The sequence below is a fragment of the Anolis sagrei genome, chromosome 3 (genome assembly GCF_037176765.1).
Source record: "Anolis sagrei isolate rAnoSag1 chromosome 3, rAnoSag1.mat, whole genome shotgun sequence".
In the NCBI taxonomy this organism is placed as follows: Eukaryota; Metazoa; Chordata; class Lepidosauria; order Squamata; family Dactyloidae; genus Anolis; species Anolis sagrei.
Window position 1 is genome coordinate 200,329,522 of NC_090023.1, and position 20,840 is coordinate 200,350,361.

A 20,840-nucleotide genomic window follows, 5' to 3' on the forward strand; every position below is an offset into this window, starting at 1 on the left:
AAAGAAGAAAGGGGAAGGAAGGAAAGGGAGCGAAGGAAGGAGAGAAAGGAGGGAAGGAAAGCAGGAAAGAGTGAAAGAATGATGGGAGCAAAAAGCAAAGGAAGGAAGGAAAGAGGTAGAGAAGGAAGAAAGAGAAAAGAGAAAGAAAAGAAAAAGGGAAGGAAGGAAGGAAGGAAGGAAGGGGGTAGAAAAGGAAGGAAGAAGAGAGGGAAAGAAGAAAAAGAAAAGGAGCCAAGGAAGGAGGGGAAAAAGGAGAGAAAGGGGGGAAGGAAAGAGAGAAGGAAGGATGGAAACAAAAAAGCGAAGGAAGAAAGGAAAGAGGTAGAGAAGGAAAAAGGAGGGAAGGAAAGAGAGAAAGAAGGATGGAAGCAAAAAGCAAAGAAAGGAAGGAAAGGTAGAGAAGGAAAAGAGAAAGGAGAAGGAAAAGAAAAAGGGAAGAAAGGAAGGAAAGGGGTAGAGAAGGAAGGAAGAAGAGAGTGAAAAGAAAAAGGAAGGAAGGAAGGAAGGGAAAAGAAAGAGAAAAAGGGGGAAGGAAAGAAGGCAAGAGAAGGAAGGATGGAAGCAAAAAACAAAGGAAGGAAGGAAAGCTAGAGAAGGAAAAAAAGGAGAAGGGAAAAGGGAAGGAAGGAGGGAAAGGAGAGAGGGAGGGAAGGTTGGCCACAGCAACGTATGGCGGGTACAGCTAGTTATAAATAAAATATCCCTCAATTACAGTATTTATAACACTCAAACTACTGTAGATATATTATTTTTACTTGGGTGAGGCACTAGAACTCTCAGGGCTTTGCAAAACCACGACCCCCATGATTCCATAGTAGGGGGAACCATGCCATTTCTAGTGGTGTCAAAACCTCCTCCATCCTACATGGCTTTCAATCCGCAACCGGAAGTCTATTGCAACAACAGTGCAGACTGTTCCCCTTTGGGTTTGCCCTGGGCAAAGATGGCTCCGCTGCGGTTGCGATCCGCAACCGGAAGTCTAGAGACACCGCTGTGTGGGCTCTCTCCCCTTGGGTTGCCCTTGGCAAAGATGGCGGCGAGCGGGGCCGGCGCTGCTCCTTGAAGCCGGTCTCTGGCCGAGGGTCGCGGGCTTCTTCCAGGAAGCCGGGCAGACATGGCGGCGATGGGGGAGAGCTCGCCCAGCATCGTGGAGTATTTTGGGGGCGATGGCGGCTACCGCTGCGGCTACTGCAAGAACGAGACAGGCAACCTTTCCCAGGGTGAGCAATACACCATCAAAGCCCTCCCAGCAGATGGCCATCCAGCCTCTGCTTTTCAAAACCTCCAAACATTAATCTGCTGGTATTCCAAGCCTCGATCTCGACACTATATTCATATTGAGGCAGCCTAGAATCGCATTGGCTGTTTTAGCTGCTGCCTCACACTTTTGGCTCATGTTCAGCATGTGGTTCTCCAGTTCCCCCAACCCACAGAACAGTAGCATTGCCCAGTCCACATTTTTAGTCTCTGATTTGTAAGAAGGTAATGGATCAAGTTCACATTAAAGTATTATAGCTCCTGGGATTTGTAGTTTAGGGGAACTCAACAAAAGATTGCCCCAGGCACTGCCAGGCCATCAAATGCTAATCAAGGTGGTCAGTTGAAACATTCACACCTCCCTCCAACAGACAAGAGTTCTTTGTCCCACCCTGGACATTCCACAGATATAGAAAACCCACTTTCCTAGTTCCAACAGACCTCACTACCTCTGAGGATGCTTGCCATAGATGCAGGTGAAACGTCAGGAGAGAATGCCTTTAGAACAGGGGTCCTCAAACTAAGGCCTGGGAGCCGGATACGGCCCTCCAAGGTCATTTACCCGGCCCTCGCTCAGGGTCAACTTAAGTCTGAAATGACTTGAAAGCACACAATAACAACAACAACAATCCTATCTCATGAGCTAAAAGCAGGTACACACTTCCCATTGAAATACTAATAAGTTTATATTTGTTAAAATTGTGCTTCATTTTAATTTTTTTTGCACTATAAATGAGATATGTGCAGTGTGCATAGGGATTCATTCATTTTTTTTTCCAAATTATAATCCGGCCCACCAACAGTTTGAGGAACTGTGACTTGGCCCTCTGTTTAAAAAGTTGGTGGACCCCTGCTCTAGAACATGGCCATATAGCCCGAAAAAACCTACAACAACCCGCCTTTAGAACTCTCCGCCAGGCTTCCAGCCTGAGAACTGCATTCAGTGGAACCGTGAGACCGACATTGGAATACAGCTTGCGCATCTCTGACCATAAATGTTTGACAACACATATGTTTTGGGTTTTGGAATCCCTGGATTTATATAGATGTACATGTTGAGATAGCTTGGAGATTTATTTATTTACTCTATTTATACCCCACCTTTCTCTACTCCGAAGGGGACTCAAGGCGGTTTACATAGAGGCAATTATTCAATGCCTCAAAACACATACAATTCCAAAAAATTAAAATTAAAACATATTAAACATTCAAAAACATTATATTCCATATTAAAATCACGCCGTCCATAGTTGTAGTCCAAGCCATTCCAAGGCATTATGGTTTCTTACACACAAAGCCTGGAGGAAGTTTTCTCCCAATATTATAAATGATTCTGTGCATACAACAAAATTTATGTACACGGAAATATTGCAAAGCAAAAGTGTTTTTTTTCTCAGTCAAATTTGAATTTCAGGATTCTGGAGAAGGGATGCTCAGGGCCCTTCCACACATAATCTATAAAATCCCACATCTGCTTTGAACTGGGTTATATGGCAATGTAGACTCAGATAACCCGGTTCAAAGCAGATATTGTGGATTCTCTGACTTGATATTCTGGGTTATATGGCTGTGTGGAAGGGCCCTATGTGACACAAATTGATTTTTTTTCTGTTCTTGGCTTGTAAGTGTTATTTATTGTTTAATTGTGTGGTGCTTACTTTGTAAATTGTTCTTATACTCCAGAAATTTGATTTTTATGGCTGCCACAAACTATGTTGAATTAATGTATTGTCGAAGGCTTTCATGGCCAGAATCACTGGGTTGTTGTAGGTTTGGGGTTTTTTTTTTTTGTTTTTTTTTTTGGCTATATGGCCATGTTCTAGAGGCATTATCTCCTGATGTTTTGCCTGCATCTATGGCAAGCATCCTCAGAGGTAGTGAGGTCTGTTGGAATTAGGACAATGGGTTTATATGTATTGTCGAAGGCTTTCATGGCTGGAATCACTCAGTTCTTGTGGGTTTTTTCGGGCTATATGGCCATGTTCTAGAGGCATTTCTCCTGACGTTTCGCCTGCATCTATGGCAAGCATCCTCAGAGGTGAGGTCTGAGGATGCTTGCCATAGATGCAGGCGAAACGTCAGGAGAAATGCCTCTAGAACATGGCCATATAGCCCGAAAAAACCCACAAGAACTGAATGGGTTTATATATCTGTGGAATGGCTGGGGTGGGGCAAGGAGCTCTTCCCTGCTGGAGCTTGGTGTGAATGTTTCAACTGATCACTTTCATTAGCATTTGATGGCCTGGCTGTTGTTTGGTGTGGCTTGTTAGTGCCTGGAGCAATCTTTTGTTGAGAGGTGATTAGATGTCCCAGATTGTTTCCCTTCTGTTGTTTTGCAGTTTTGCAATTTTTTAAATACTGGTAGCTAGAAAATCAAGGTCAACATGTATATTAGCCTGGCACTAGTTTTGCACCCATGATTATGCTATATCTTGTCTTATATGTTTGTTCCAGGGATGTGGGCTCATTCACTAACAGTTCAAGATTACCAAGACCTTATAGATAGAGGATGGCGAAGGTAAGAAATGTCTTCTGAAAACCACGGATGTTAATTTGGTATTTAAATACACAGGGATGTGTTGTTAAATTTTAAGTAGCAGATTTTTATTGTTTAAAAAATCATAAATGTCTCACTGGACCATTGAAAAATAGAGAACATGTTTCCAGCAATGCTTGTTGATTTCCTATTTAGCTTTTGATTCTTTATTCAGTGGTTATTGTTGTTGTTTTTATTACAATATGACCCTGGTAAATGCAGGACAAATAACTGTGATTTCACTTACCTGTACCCAACAAAATGTGTCCTTTCTAGGGTTTTTTCCCCCCTCTGGGAAATTCTATGGTATGCTTCCTCTGGAAGTTATCATAGAATCATAGAGTTGGAAGAGACCTTGTGGGCTACCCAGTCCACCCCCCTGCCAAGAAGCAGAAAAATCACATTCAAAGCACCCCCAAACAGATGGCCATCCAGCCTCTGTTTAAAAGCATCCAAAGAAGGAGCCTCCACAACACTCCGGGAAGAGAGTTCCACTGCTGAACAGCTCTCACAATTAGGAAGTTCTTCCTGATGTTCAGGTGGAATTTGAAGCCATCGTTCCATGTCATAGTCTCATGGGCAGCAGAAAACAAGCTTGCTCCCTCCTCTCTATGACTTCCCCTCGCACATTTATACATCGCTATAATGTCTTCTCTTAGCCTTCTCTTCTGCAGGCTAAACATGCCCAGCTTTTTAAGCTGCTCCTCATAAGGCTTGTTCTCCAGACCCATAATCATTTTATTCACCCTCTTCTGAACACTTTCCAGCTTAGAGTCAATTGCTGTGCCCAAAACTGGACACAGTATTCCAGGCTTGGTCTGACTAAGACAGACTAGAGGAGCAGCATGACTTCCTTGGATCTAGACTCTAGACTCCAATTGATGCAGGCCAAAATCCCATTGACTTTTTTAAGCTGCTGCATGACATGGTTGGCTCATGTTTAACTTGTTATCCATGAGTACTCCAAGATCTTTTCACATATACCACTATTAAGCCAAGCATCCTCAATTTTGTATCTTTGTATTTCATTTTTTTCTTTCAAAGTGGAGTATCTTGCATTTGTCCTTGAACATAATTTTGTTAGTTTTGGCCCATCTCTCTAATCTGTTAAGATAGTTTTGAATAATAGAGTCATCCTGATTTAGAAAATCTCTAGGGAGGTTAACTCTCTAGGAATTTTCTAGGCCTTCAGGGCTGCTCTTTCCAGTAAAAGTTATTCATTTCAATCGAGTTTACTATTATCTATGGTTTCCTATTTGCACAATAAGTTTGGAAATTTATGCCCCATAGATATGCAGGTCATTCCCTATTATTTCATTGTTTTCTCTTGAGATTGGGAGCAAGATTTTTAGTGTCTTCCAATCCTTGCTACTGAGGAATATCCGTAGCTAAAAATGCCAGGTTTAAAGCTGAGGCATTCCACATTGTTCTGTCTTTGAACATTAGTTCTCTGAACCACAACGTCTAATTTGAGACAAAATGAGAAGATCAGAATTTACATATTTCACATGCTTTTGATGAAATTGTAGTTTTCCAGCCCTTAGAACATCTGAGCTTAAAATAGGACATTATACAGCTTTCTAAGAAAGGATATGAACTTTTGATTTGTTCATGCACTTATCCCAGCTTATTGTCAAATCTTGTTTATGGGAAAAAATGTTTCTTTTCTGTTTATGAAGGAAGGAATGCAAATTGACCCTATGGGACACCTCCAGTCTGCCAGTAGCATTCCCACAGCGACCCCAAGAGGAAGTGGTGTAGGGTGGAAGAAACTCACTCAAAGAACCATTACTCATTGCTGATATAGTAATCATTAGGCAATGGGAAGCTGAGTACACACAGATAATATTGGAGTTGATCAAGGTCTCTTGCCATGAGTGAATTCAGTTCCAACTAAATGACCACGGTGCAACAAGATGCATTAGGCAATTTACTCCTGCTTTTGTATAGTATAGGAACCTTCTTCAAACTTGGAAAGTTTTCCATTTGTGAACAGGAAGTCAAACTGGTTTCCATTCTGGTTCTGAACATAGGAGAAACTTTAACTGACTTCCTGTTGGGGATTTATGATGACATAAACCAATTTACAAGTGCAGTTTAAAACTATGGCATTGCTCAATAATCATATTCCTGGGAGGGCCCTTCCACACAGCCATATAACTCACAGTATCTGCTTTGAACTGGATTATCTGAGTCCATATTGCCATATAATTCATTTCAGTGTTGATTTTTGATATCTGTGTGAAAGGGGCCAAAGAAGAGTGTTGTTGTAGTTGCACTATTAGGATTGTTGTGAAACCAGAGAGACCAAGAGGGCCATGTGTAATTGTAGTGTGCAGCAGTATGGCATTGTGTGTGACAGGCTACCATGGAGCAATGACAGTGCAAGGAGAAGAGGCAACCCAGAATAGTCCCACAGATACTGCCAATCCACAACGGAGGGCAGTAGGAAATTATGAGTAGTCTGAACCTGGCTAGAAAAAAAATATCCCCACCTTTTGCACTTCCATGTTGTATGATGAGAGTCGCTGATGCACGATTGGACAACTTGTTTATTTCCATGTTGCAGTTCTTTAACATGGTTGTGTATTGTGTTAAAGATTTATCTCCATCATTGTAAAGTTACACAACAACACAACTTCTGATGCAGAATCTAGGTCTTGGTTTTCTTTAGAAGATAAGATGTTTGATCTAAATTCATATCCCATCTACACTGACCATTTAATGCAATTCAAAGCTAGCTTCAAACTGCGACAGCCAGACAACAAACTCTCACAAAAGTACATTAAAGAAAGCCCATTATTGCTCTGTGGCTTATGCAGTCACAATTCTGGCTTTGAACTGGTTCCGGGATTTCCTATGTAATGATTTGCACAGCGAAACAACTTTCTTCAATACCAGTTTGAAATTGCAGTAAATGGTCAGTGAAAATGTGCCCTAAGTCACCCACTCATTCTTGTTTCGTTTTAGCATTTTAAATGAATGGAAATCAAGCAATATCATTTTAGAAGTATGGCATTTGAATGGATTGAAAAATGGGTTGGGCAAATGTTACTATATTTTCCTTTATAATATAAAGCAGGCATGGGTAAACTCTGGCCCTCCGGGTGTTCTGTTAGGAATTGTGGGAGTTGAAGTCCAGAACACCAGGAGGGCCAAAGTTTGCCCATGGCTGTTTTAGAGATTGATCACATATTTTGTTTAAGAGTATTTTTCCTTACATTTTCTAGGAGTGGGAAATATGTTTACAAGCCCACAATGAATCAGACATGTTGTCCTCAGTATACAATAAGGTAAGAATTTGCCATGTGAAATATTTTTTCTCTCTCCTGTTTGGTGTCTTTGTTGTGTAGTAAGTCTCAAAAGTGTGTTTGGTATAAAATATTAAAAGTAGAATGGGGATGATAGCTGGCCATATTGCTATATTTCAGTCATCATCTTGGAGAAGTTGCTTCATCGGACTGCAATCTTCCAGCCAGTATGGTTATGCTGGCTGTGGGCATCTGGGAGATCTATTATTATTATTATTATTATTATTATTATTACTACCACTACTACTATTAGTTATTAATGTATATCTCATTTTTCTCAACCATTGAAGATTCAAAGCAGCTAACAACAAGGTATAAAACATACAAGTGCATTAGGACAAAAAGGAAATAGACATAGTCAGTAATAACAATTAAAACATAATAAGACAGTTAAACCATAATAAAACACATTACAATTAAAATACAATCAGAGTTTTAGATATAGTTAAAAACTGAAAAGTAATTTTTCTAAACTCTAAGCCCCTTGAAGAGCACTATGAAGATAAATATTGCTGATTATATAACAAGTCATCTTATAGCAAGTCAAAAGTTCCAGTCAGCAAAAATCTGAGTACTGATTATTTTGGTTCCCTGGAGAGAACCTTCAAATGAATAATACTGGCAGAATGTAGACCAAGAGTCTACATTCAACATGGAAACCCACTGGGTGGCTTAGGGTGAGTCATACTCTCAGAGGAAGCCATGGCAAACTCTCTTTGAACAAATATAATGGGACATTTATTTAAGAGTATCCCAACTTAAGAGTGTTTGAGTTAAGAGCTGTTGCTCAGCCTGGTTGTGCTTTGACATAAGAGCAGCATTTTGAGTTAAGAGCTAGTGGGAGTGCTAACATGAGAGTATAGGGCTTCAGACAATCTCCTGTCTGCTTTGGAGATTGTTGTCTGCTTTGCTTGTTTGCTTTGAGGATTTCAATTTTGTGGTTTTTATTCCTGGTTTGTTTGGCTTCATGAAGAGAGGGAGAGGGAGAGAGAACAAGAGAGGGAGAGAGGCTGGAAGGAGTAACGTATGAACAAAATGATGCTTCTGCCTCTTCACCTTGTGCTTCCTTGTCATAACTTTGTGCTTTTACCATTGTGCCATGACTTCATGCTTCTACCATTTAAAAGTTGATCTTTTTTATTGTTCCATGTGAATGTGCATTTATACATTATTTGTTATTTATGAAGTACATTTTCTTATTTCAAAACATGCAAAAAAATGGGAGGGGGTTCAGGGGGAACAGAACAGATTAATAGCATTCCAATGGAAAAATTCACTTTGAGATAAAAGCATTTTGAGTTAAAAGCTCAGCCATGGAACAAATTAAACTCTTAAGTCATGGCATCACTGTATTTCCAAGAAAACCCTTGGGTAAGTTTGCCTTAGGGTTGTCATATATTGGAAACAACTTGACAGCGCCCAGTAGCACAATAATAGTAAAAGCTAATGATGTTCACATAGTGTGGCTATGGTGACTAATTGCTGTACTACAAAGCAAGTCTACCCTTAATATGTGGTTTTAACTGTAGACAACTATTTATTTTATTTATTTACTAGCTTGGGGACCCGGCGTTGCCCGGGTTATTAGAGAAAGTGGGTAATGGCGGTTCTGTATGCCAAGTTTGGTCTTTATTGGTGTTTGGATAACAGCTGTATTATTTTCAGGAAGTGAGTGAAGGTACTTGAAGTCCCATCATCCATGGCCCATCCCCCTACAAACAGCAGCAGGATATAGAGTGGGTCATGGGGACTCTGTGTGCCAAGTTTGGTCTTTATCAGTCATTAGATGAGGGTGGCAGTGGTGTCAGTAAGTGAGTGAAGGTACTGCAAGTCCCATCATCCGAAGTCCATCCTCTTTCAAACTGCAGCAGGATATAGAGTGGGTCATGGTGGCTCTGTCTGCCAAGTTTGGACTTGATTGGTCATTAGATGAGGGTTGCAGCAATCTTGGGAAGGGAGTGGAGGTACTTGAAGTCCCATCATCCATGGTCTATCCTCCTCCAATCTGCAACAGGATGTAGAGTGGGTCATTGGGGCTCCGCATGCCAAGTTTGGTCTTGATCAGTCACTGGCGAGGATCTCAGTGGTCTCAGAAAGTGAGTGAAGTTACTGCAAGTCCCATCACCCATCTCCAAATTTTTCCAAACAACACCAGGACGTAAAGTGGGTCATGAGAGGTCTCTGTGCCAAGTTTGGTCTTGATCAGTCATTGGATGAGGTTCGCAGAGGTCTCAGAATGTGAGTGAAGGTACTGAAAGTCCCATCATCCATGGTCAACCCTCCTCCAAAACTGCAGCAATATGTAGAGTGGGTCATGGGGGCTCTGTGTGCCAAGTTTGGTCTTGATTGGTTGCAGCAGTCTTGGGGAGTAGAGGTACTTGAAGTCCCATCATCCATGGTCTGTCCTCGAAAGTGCACCAGGATGTAGAGTGGGTGATGGGGGCTCTGTGTGCCAATTTGGCCTTGATTGGTCATTGGATGAGGGTCGCAGTGGTTTCAGTAAGTGAGTAAAGATACTGCAAGTCACATCATCCATGGTCCATCCCCCTTAGAACTGAATCAGGATGTAGAGTGGATCATGAGTACTTTGTGTGCCAAGTTTGGGCGTGGTCTGTGATTTGTAGGGGCTACAATGTTCTGTGAGAAGTGAATCGGGTGAAGGTACTGCAGATCCCATCATTAGTGGCCCACACTGCCCTGAAGCGCACTGGAAGTCCCATCATCGGGATGTAGAGTGGATCATGGGGGCTATGTGTACGAAGTTTGGTCTTGATCGGACATTAGATGAGGGTTGCAGCAGTCTTGGGAAAGGAGTGGAGGTACTTGAAGTCCCATCATCCATGGTCTGTCCTCCTCAAAAGTGCACCAGGTTGTAGAGTGGGTCATGGGGACTCTGTGTGCCAAGTTTGGTCTTGATCAGTCATTGGTGAGGGTCTCAGTGGTCTCAGGAATTGAGTGAAGTAACTGCAAGTCCCATCACCCATTGTCAAATTCTTCCAAACCGCAGCAGGATGTAGAATGGGTCATGCGGGTTCTCTGTGTAAATTGTGGTCTTGATCCATCATTGTTGGGAGTTGTAATGGTCTTAGGAAGGGAGTGGAGGTATTGCAAGTCCCATCATCCATGGTGCATCCTCCTCCAAACCGCACCAGGATTTTGAGTGCGTCATGGAGACGCAGTGTGCCAAGTGTGGTCTGTATTGGTAATTGGATGAGAATTGCAGAGGTCTCAGGAATGGAGCGAAGGTACTGCTAGTCCCATAATCCATGGTCCATCCCCGGTCAAAGCACACCAGGGCGTAAAGTGGGTCATGAGAGGACTACATTGGAAGAAGAGGGAAGATGGCTGCCTCTTTTGGGACCTAGCTAGGAAAAGGCAATCTAGAAGGCCTGCAAGGATTTGGCAGAAGGGTCAAAGGAGGCCGAGGTGAGGGGGCTTTGGGGGCCAGAAATGTTCAGAAGCAGAAAAAGGCATCATTTAAAATATAATAATTGTTTTTCTCTGCTTTCATTGGAATGATGTAGTGCCTTACCTTGTAGAAGGACAATGCTTTTTCAGATCACCCAGTTAGAAACTGCCTTCTTGGACACAATGTGGAAGAGGGAAGATGGCTGCCTCTTTTGGGGCCTAGCTGGGAGAAGGCAACCTAGAAGGCCTGCAAGGACTTAACAGAAGGCCAATCAGAAACCATATGCAAATTTCCTTCTCTCGTGTCCCTGCAGCTGTCATTAACCCTCTTTGCCACCAGGGGGCCCTGTTGAGGTTGACCAATCAGAAACCATATGCAGATTTCCTTTCCCCTCTCAGCCACTTGAGAATCTTGGAACTTTCAGGCTGGCCAATCAGAGGCCATATGCAAATAGCACCACAGTGGCAGCCAATCAGAAAGCTGCCACAAACTCCTACCTACGTCCTCCCTCTGTCCTCCCTCGCCCACAAACACTCTCTTTTATTATATATATAGATTTCGAGGTTTTATATACCGACCCTCTCACCTTCAAAGAGGGATTCGGACCGGGTCACAACATGTGTTAACATACAAAAAATATACAATAATAACACAATGCCACTTCATTACACGGTTAAAATATCAGCACTATAAACTAACTGTGTTACTGTTGTTTGTTTTGTTTTTTGTAGATGCCGGGCTTTACATTTTCAGCCTTCTAAATCGCACAAAAAGGTTTTAAAGAAGATGCTGAAATTCCTCATGAAAGGAGAAATTAGTAAAATAGATAGTGAAGGTAAAAATGACCATTAAAATTAGTTGCTATTGTGTTCTGCAATTTTTCTAAAATTTCCATTTGTCAGTTATTTGTGTTACAAAAAGCTCTCTCTTTATTTATTCAATATAGCTAATGCTATAGTCATTTTCCCTCATTGTTAAACTAGTTACAAATGAACCAGCCGCGATGTTTACATTATTCCTCCAACATCAAAACTGTGAGTACACGAATACTAGTGGTCAAGGGATACAAATAAGAGGTGCTGTTACACACCTGGCCTACCATGGGTTTATGGTAAACAGCTAATTGACCTGTAGACACAATTCTGGCCTTAGGTTAGCTTTTGGTCTAAGGAACCCCCGGTGGTGCAATGAGTTAAACCCTTGTGCCGGCAGGACTGAAGACTGACAGGTTGCAGGTTCGAATCCGGGGAGAGCATGGATGAGCTCCCTCTGTCAGCTCCAGCTCCCCATGCAGGGACATGAGAAAAGCCTCCCACAAGGATGATAAAGCATGAAAAACATCCAGGCATCTCTTGAGCAACGTCCTTGCAGACGGCCAATTCTCTCTCACACCAGAAGCTACTTGCAGTTTCTCAAGTTGCTCCTTACACACACACACAAAACACCCATGATCTTAAGAAATTTTGTGCCTACTTGCTTGTGAATTTAGCACCCACCACTTGGCTGTGGAAAATGTAAAACAAGACAGTGGAGCTTTGAAATACACCTTGTGTATTTCAGAGGGATGGCAATGGCAAACCTCTTCTGAGTACTCTTTGCCTCAGAAAACCCTCTAACAGAGATGTCAAAATTTTGGACTCCAAAATTCTAGACCATTGGACAAGCTGGTTAGCACCTCTGGGAGTTGGGAGTCCGAAACACCTGGAGGGATGCAAGTTTTGACACCTCTGCCTTATGACATTCATGGGTTTTCAATAAATCAACAGGTGACTTGAAGTTGCATGCATATGTATGTGTAATGGGCAACTTCAAGGTGCCTAGGGCTATACCCCTTTCCAGGGATCACCTCTTTGACCCCAACATTTTGAAAAAAAGACTTTAAAAGACTAATCATACTCTCTAGGAAATTTATTTATTGTGTCAGGAGCAAACCAGAGAGTTGTATTGCATTTTTTAACAAATAAACAAACAAAGAACAAAGTCTGCAAGCTTGGTAGTTGATTAAATGTCCTTTGACCAGTAGCTGGCCACTTGGAGTACCTCTGGTGTTACTATAAGAAGGCCCTCCATTGTGCATGTAGCAGGGCTCAGGTTGCATCGTAGTAGGTGGTCTGTAGTTTGCTCTTCTCCACACTTGCATGTCGTGGATTCCACTTTGTAGCCCCATTTCCTAACGTTGGCTCTGGATCTTGTGGTACCAGAGCGCAGTCTGTTAAGCACCTTCCAAGTTGCCCAGTTTTCTGTGTGCACAGGGGGGAGTCTCTCATTTGGTATCAAATGTGATTGGTCATTTGCCACCCCCACCCCCTTTTCATTTTTCAAAGTTTTAAATGATTGGTTTGGTGACAAAGCATGAATCACTACAGACTAGGGATAGGAGACAATGGACAAATGCTCCCTAGTGTGGAACCGGCTTGTTTATAGCCATGTTTTACAAGGTTCTGTAGGGGACTTAGCAGCCACATGAAGTCCAGTAATCATAGTTTGACCATCCCACCCTTATATTTATTTATTCATGTGCTGTATTTGTATACCGCCTTTCTCAGCTTGCAGGTGACTCAAGGTGGTTTACAGGCAACAATTAAATGCACACATTATTATAAATACAATTAAAAACATTAATATATAATATAAAACCACAACATACCAATAAAATATTTACCAGTATGGAGCCATAAACTAAAATTTTATACAATGTATAAACTACATATGGCCCTCTGGTGGCGCAGCAGCTTAAACCGCTGAGCTGCTGGACTTGCTGATCAAAAGATTGGCGGTTCGAATCCGGGGAGCAAGGTGAGCTCCCCCTGTTAGGCCCAGTTTTTGCCAACCTAGCAGTTTGAAAACTTGCAAATGTGAGTAGATCAATAGATATCACTTCTGTGGGAAGGTAACAATGTTCCGTGCAGTCATTCTGGCCACATGACCTTGGAGGTGTTTATGAACAACACCGGCTTTTTGGCTTAGAAATGGATAGGAGCACCCCCCCCCCCCCCCCGAGTCAGACATGACTAGACTTAATATCAGGGGAAAGCTTTACCTTTTCTAAACTACATAACATCCTTATTGCATGTAATGTATATCCACCCTGTCCACTCGCCCAACTTAAAATCTACAGGTCTTTCAGAACTTTAGCCTGGAGCTGCTCTTGGGTTTTTCAAATGCCATGCTTTTAAACATTTGGTTATACGAGAAAGATGTGTAATTAATCTTTGTGGGATTTTGCAGAGATTAAATGTAATCTTTATTATTACTCCTTGCTGTTTCTTGAGGTGTTTGGCATACTCACAAAAATGGCATGGATCCTACCCTAATCAAATACCCATGAGAGATGTAAGTCTGGTTCCTCTTAGGAGAACGAAGTACTGTATATACTCGAGTATAAGCCTAGTTTTTCAGCCCTTTTTTTAGGCTGAAAAAGTCCCCCTTGGCTTATACTCGAGTCAAAGTTATTTATTATTTTACTCTGTTATTATTATTTTCATTTCATTTATTATTTTATTCTATTTATTATTATTACGTTTATCATTTTACTGTATTATTATACATTTATTATTTTACTGTATAATTGTTGTTATTGCTACATTCATTATTTTACTCTTTTTATTATTGTTGTTGTTAATACATTTATTATGCTACTCTTTATTATTATTGGAAGGATACGTAAGCACATTTACATTGAAGAAGGTAAATAATCATTTAATCAGAATTGGACAGTCTTATCTTAAATTACCATTTTTGTAAATATTCAAAAATATATAACCTACTGATTCCTCAATTAATGTAATTTAATTGGTATCTATTTTTATTTTGCAATTTACCCATAGCAGCTTCAATTCCCACCCTCGGCTTATACTCGAGTCAATCCGTTTCCTCAGTTTTTTTTTGTGGTAAAATTAGATGCCTCGGCTTATATTCGGATCGGCTTATACTCGAGTACATACGGTCTTTTCTTTTAATACTTACAAGCTGCTTCTGATGAGTACTTTCAAGATTTTTCTGTCAACATACCCAAATGATAGTTGGATAAATCTACTGGCAAGATAATTTCATTTTAATAATAAATAATGAACTTTATTTATGCCCCGCCACCATCTTCTAGAGGGACTCATGGTGGCTTACAAAGCACTTGCAGGTGCCAACACATAAAATACAGAAATTGCAGAGACAATAACATAAAACAAAAGCAGCCAACATAAATATCTCACTTCACAAAACTCCCTGGTTTAAATCAGTAAAATCCAGCAATAGCTGAAGGTATAAAACAACAATAATCAATCTCAAGTCATGTAAAGTGCTTAGTGACATCTATGGATCCTCACGTATATTAATTAAAGGAATCGAAATATGGCCAAAGACTTGTTGAAAAAACCATGTCTTCAATTGTGTACGGAAGGCTTGAAGAGTGGGGGCTAATCATTTTTAAAATACAGGTATTACCTGCATGTGTTGATTGTTTTTTCCAGATATACACATTCACATTGGATGTATGTATAGTTGAAGGACAGAAAGTATAGGTTTGTCCAAATGTGGAGGGAGAGGGAATACACAATTCCAGGGTGGCATGGTGAAAAATCAGGCCAGATGACTACTGATTTGTATTATTGGCCAGAAATTTGTATCTGTCCCATGAGACTACTTGTGTATAGTTGTATGTGTCTTGTCCTGTTTCATGTAACTTCTGCAGCAGAAGTGTGAACGCATGTTTTCTTAGATTACTTTCAAAATATTATGATAGGATCAGGATGTTCAGTTTATCATGGGAAAGGAATTGAGATATCATATTAACTGTGTTAGAGCAACATTAAAGTATCATGATCAGCTGATTTTTATCAACCATTTTTCCAAAGATCAGCTATATAAAAATGGTTATGAGCTCATCCATGCACACATATAGGGTAGTTATTTTATATTATTTTGATTGGTTTTAATATAAAAGTTTTTTCACATAAAGATGCTTCAGCTTCCCATTTCTGATTCCTGACAGATTGTTCTTATTATTTTATATCCAGTGGAGCCTATGGATTCCCACACCAAAGATGCTGATGACTGCAGTTTTTTGTTGAAAAATGAACCAGGCACCAGCCAATCTGAGCTAGAGCCCCTCAGCATTGATTATACAGAGAAAGTGGAGAGTGAAGAAGAAACAAAAGGAGAAATAAATGCAAAGAAAGTAGAAACGCAGCATACAGGATCATGCAAAGAGACAATTCATGACAACACCAGCAAGTCATTTCAATTAACTAAAAAAGTTGGCCATGCAACTCCCAAGCCAGGTAACTCCATTGTGATATTAAAAATGTAATTTCGATCCTTTGCGTTCTGGTACTTCTTTTAAAAGACTTGTACAGGTTTATCTTGGAGGCATCAGGTCCTGTATGATCTTGGAATGCTAAATGGTGTAAATCCAGATTCATATTTAGATGGGAGAGTACTAATGAATACCAGTTGTTGTTTGCCTATATTTCAGAGGAAGGGACTGGCAAAACCAACTCAAAATATTTCTTGTCTAAGGAAATACTATGAAATTCAACAGGAGGCTTGACAGCACATACATACACTTGTACAGCTTTATATATTTTTGAGATATCAGCAGTCCAAACAACTAAATAGCGTAAGGAGAATAGAGCTAAGAACCTGAATGTGAATTTATCACCCATTTCTCAAATATCTGTATTTTGCATTCGCTTTTGCACAGTAGCTACTAAGAGGGACAGATAGAGAAGTAATGCTGGTTGTAGTGTTGTCAGATAGTAATAAGAGATAGTCAGAAGACATGGCATATAGGGTTGACGATCTGGAATTTGCTCTTTACAAGTTTATATCCTATTAAAATTCCAGATGAAAGTATTTTCACTAAACTAGCCACGTATTTCACTGTAAATCCCTCTATGAACCAGTTTGGAGGTTACAATCTTCTTGGGAGGCCCTGCTCTTGGTCCCACCTGCTTTGCAAGTGCAGTTGGTGGGTATGAGAGACAGGGCCTTCTCAGTGGTGGCTCCTTGGTTCTGGAACTCTCTCCCGAGTGAGATTGTATGAGCACCCTCCCTCCTGGCCTTCAGAAAGAAAACAAAGACGTGGTTGTGGGACCAGGCTTTTGGCAAGTAATGCAATGCAAAGAATAATCAGGAAATATGTGCTATGACAATCGGACTAGCCACGGTGTACAATTTTTGGATCATGCGATTTTAATATTTATATTAGGATGTTTTTAATGCTTTGTCTTAGTGTTTACATGTTGTATATGTCTATGTTTAATGATTTTAATTATTTTAATTTATAGTTATATATCAGTGTTTAGCTATTGTGATTTTATTTTCTTATATGTATGTTGACATTGAATTCTTGTCATCAATATGTTGTAAACCACCTTGAGTACCCCCAGGGGTGAGAAAGGTGGTATATAAATATACTAAATGAATGAGTGAATAAATAAATATATTACCCAAATCTATAAATTACATGGTGCACACATTTCTGTCTTGATGAAGGGCCCACATACTGAAATACAATATTTTTGGCATCTTGTTCAGACAATTTATTAAAGGAAAAGTGTCCCAGTCTTCAAATTGGGGACCTCCAGAGAAACAAATGTGATGTTCCACATGTTTCTTGGTTAGATATAAGAAAATTGAGCATTCTCTTATACGTAGTCATTTATAGAAGTGTCCATTACATCCTTCTAGGATCTGTTTTATCTAAGTGCTTTAATTGCAGTAAATGGAGCTGTTAGCTGTAGTTAAAGACTAGTCTCTGAGAGCTTTATACATTGTTTAAAAAGTGATTAAGTACAGTGACTGTTCCCAGGCCACCCAAAGTGTTTACTTACTATCAATGTTGACCATTTTTACAAACTAACTAAAGGCTTTCCTATTTCTCCAATATAATTAAAATTATGCCCCTTCTACACTGCCATATAATAGCCAGATTATCTGCTTTGAACTGGATTATATGGCAGTGTAGACTCCTATAATCCAGTTCAAAGCAAATAATGTGGGTTTTCTGCTTTGATAATCTGGATTATATGTAGATCTAGCCAAAGAAAGGATTTGGCGGGGCTGGGGGGAGTCACAGGTGTCTAGAGACAGGTAACAGTTCTCCCTTGACTTTCTTTAACTTCACTAATTTTGAGATCTAGGCCATAGTCATTTTATTTGCATCTCTTGTGATCCTCTTTAAAAGTTTGGAAATGTATTATTATTATTATTATTATTATTATTATTTGTGGAACATATGCTTTTACCATTGAGTGTATACCCCTTATTGTTCTAGGCAAAGGAGCTGACTTGAGTAAACCACCTTGCCGTAAAGCCAAAGACATACGGAGGGAACAGAAATTGCAGAAGAGTCTTCAGAACAAAACACAGAACCCTACAGTTCAAGAAGGGACTCAGAATTTGCACGGGCAAAGCTCTAAAACTAAAACAAACCAACCCAAATCAGTTGAAGATTTCATTTTTGCCACTTTACCTCTTGATGCTCTACACCACTTAGAGGTACTGAAATCCTATAGCTCTCAACATATTGTTGTATTATCATCAGTTGTGAAATGACTGATCAGATATTTGAATTAAATACAAAACAGGAAAATGGCAGAGGCTATTTGTGTTGGAAAAATATTGAGGTCCATTATTGGCATTTGCATACATTTTGTGTTTTCCATTTCATTTTCATAGAGCATCGATGTGTGTGCATGCTTATTGAAAAGGGTGGTGAATACATTCTTTAAAGACACAAGAGGGTGCTGTAGTTCCATATAAAATGCCGACATACACGTATAGAACACATATAATTAAGTTCAAACTTCAATGGAAATACGATATTGTGCACATTAAGGGCTGGTCCAAGATGTGTTGCTGCCTGAGACAAAATAATGTATAACACCCCCCCAATTTACCCAGGTCAAGGTGCACAGCACCCAAAGCCAGCCAAATAGTGGCAGAAAGTGTCTGAAGCACTTCTTATCCTTGGCAGTAAAAAAAAAAAAAATAGAGTGTAGAAAATAACTAGCAGTTGGCTGCCATTTCATGATATTTAACCCTGTTTATTTATTTATTTATTTTGTATCAAAAGCATTGCATCAATTAGTATAAAACTGATAAAAATAGAAGGAGCACAAGTGGCTAAATATCTTTTGACCAAAAACGGGCAACAGCAATGGCATTGTCTGTAGCCTCCAACCATTCTTCCTCTGTACATGAGGCAGGCCAGAGTGGACAAGCATACATATGCGGAGTTTTCCGTTCTACTCCACAGTCACACAAGTTGGGGGATTCTTTTAGGTAGTGCCATTTTGCCAGGTTGTCTTTTCATCTGTCCACTGCACTTCTAAATCTGTTCAGGGACTTCTAAGTCGCCCATTCATGGTTTGCCCCTGGAGGAAGACCCTCGCAGGGGGTCATCCAATCGGGATTTCCTGGTTTAGCTGCCCAGAGGGATTGATTGAAACAGTCACTCTCTCCCTTGAGTCTCACCCTCTGAGTTTAGCATCCTATACTGATATAAAATACAGAAATTGTTATGAATAGTTGGATTTTAGGTGGCTGAATAGGAGGTCATTTCACAGATTATTCTTGGCAGCTTAATGAGACTCAGTACCAAATGTTGGTTTCTAAACATATAAACATTAGTGGACACTAAATAGCATCAGGGTCATTCTTTTCTCAGTAGATTAAAAATTATTCTATTTCCTGCCAAACAGATGGCCATTTCCCCTTGGGTAGCTGTTTCTAGGAGTATCCATGATTCCTTTGCTTTTATTGTACCTCTTATTCATGTTAAGACTTATCATTGCTGAAGTCCGGCATTGGTAAGAGGTCTAAATTCTGCTTACTATTTAGATTAAAAAGTACATCCTGCTTGGCTACATCTCTTGACTTCTGAGATGTTCATGTTAACCCTTCCTGGCTCCATCTTTGATTGAGTTTTGCTCCTTCCTTGAGCGTTGCTCTTCCCACTTTCCTTTCTGAGGCCATTCCCTTGTGATGTGTTGTCTCCTGTGTTTGCCCCACACTTGTTCCTTTTTTTTTCCCCCGTGCCTCTGGCCTAGGGGAACATTTGACTCAGACTCTTAACTGCTAATATTAATCTATGACTTCAATGCCATGCTTAATCCCAATTGTCACGCCATTTTGGCTCTGCTTCTCATCTGTGTAGCATCTAGATATTTACCATCACACATTAGTGTGTTATAAAAATCATGAATTGTTTGGTGAATTCAAAGTCATGAATACATTTGAGCTAAATCTACTGTCAGTTTCATATAGCTATCTTCCATGGTGTAAGTGGGAATCACACAGTCCTTCACATACTGTTTCTGGCAACCCCAAGCACTCACGGGTGAGGAATGCTGGAAGCTGCAGTCTAAAAACATCTCAAGAGCCTTGTCATAGGCTTATAAATCTAATAGTCCAAACTAAAGTTCAATCAGTTATATGCATGGGAACTTGGTAGTTCGGTTCTTGTATATATTTCATTGATTCACTGGTTTTACTGTCATTGTGAATAATAACTGGATTTAGGTCATAGTAGTCAGGACTCAAGATCTAAAGTTCCTCAGTCTAACCGAACACACTTGTATTTGGGCAGTGTTCAATGTTGGAATTAAATATGTTTGGGATTACACTGCTGATGTGTTTTGCAACATTTCCAGGCGTGAAATTGGTGTGCTAATAGAATTGAAGATAAAATGTAAACTACACATGTGGATTTCGAGATGAAGATATATAAACTGCACAATTTGATTTAAAAAGACCTCATTAAAGTACGTAGATCAGGATTCGACAACTCTGTCCCTCCCAATGTTTCTAGTGTTTAGCTTCATTATCCTTATCTAGCAGATCCGATGGTGACAGATTATGGGACCTGCAGTCCCAAAACAACAGGATATCTACAGTTGTTCACCCACTGGGAGACAGCCAAGAATCAAGACTGAAATGAAAATCTAGTTTTTGGGCCAACATTTTAGAATGAAGTATAAGCAAAATGTTTCATAATGTAAACTCACTGTTTTGACATTTTTGTTGCTACTACAGTTCATATAGTATGTGTATATGAATTTAGTTTTGACTCGTTTTTAATACAGGAATGCATGATTTTACCTAAAATTAACTTTGTTATAGGAGTTCGTTGTTTTTATAAATTAGTGACTGGAAACAAGACTTAAAAATTTAAGTTGGTACTAAACATTGTTTTGCAGGTACAGTTGACTGTCCACTTTCACAAGGATTAGGGGAGCAGTGCCCTCACAAAATTGGGAAAAAGAGATGAAAATATATTGGGGGAAGGGGCACCACCACTGCAATCCGGGGGTGGGGTGATGCTTGC

The 20,840-nt window shown here is 40.1% G+C and overlaps 1 protein-coding gene across 1 annotated transcript in view; it reads left to right on the forward strand.

The window, feature by feature from the left end:
• The first annotated feature begins 951 nt into the window (after positions 1-951).
• The window catches only part of ATE1 (arginyltransferase 1), a 115,826-nt gene continuing 95,937 nt past the window's right edge, over positions 952-20,840 (forward strand). Inside the window, exons 1-6 of the mRNA XM_060768554.2 lie at positions 952-1,220; positions 3,712-3,775; positions 7,024-7,086; positions 11,245-11,348; positions 15,526-15,789; positions 17,787-18,010. Coding sequence (XP_060624537.2) covers positions 1,115-1,220; positions 3,712-3,775; positions 7,024-7,086; positions 11,245-11,348; positions 15,526-15,789; positions 17,787-18,010 — 825 coding nt within the window. The 5' untranslated portion in view covers positions 952-1,114. The remainder of the gene's footprint in view (positions 1,221-3,711; positions 3,776-7,023; positions 7,087-11,244; positions 11,349-15,525; positions 15,790-17,786; positions 18,011-20,840) is intronic.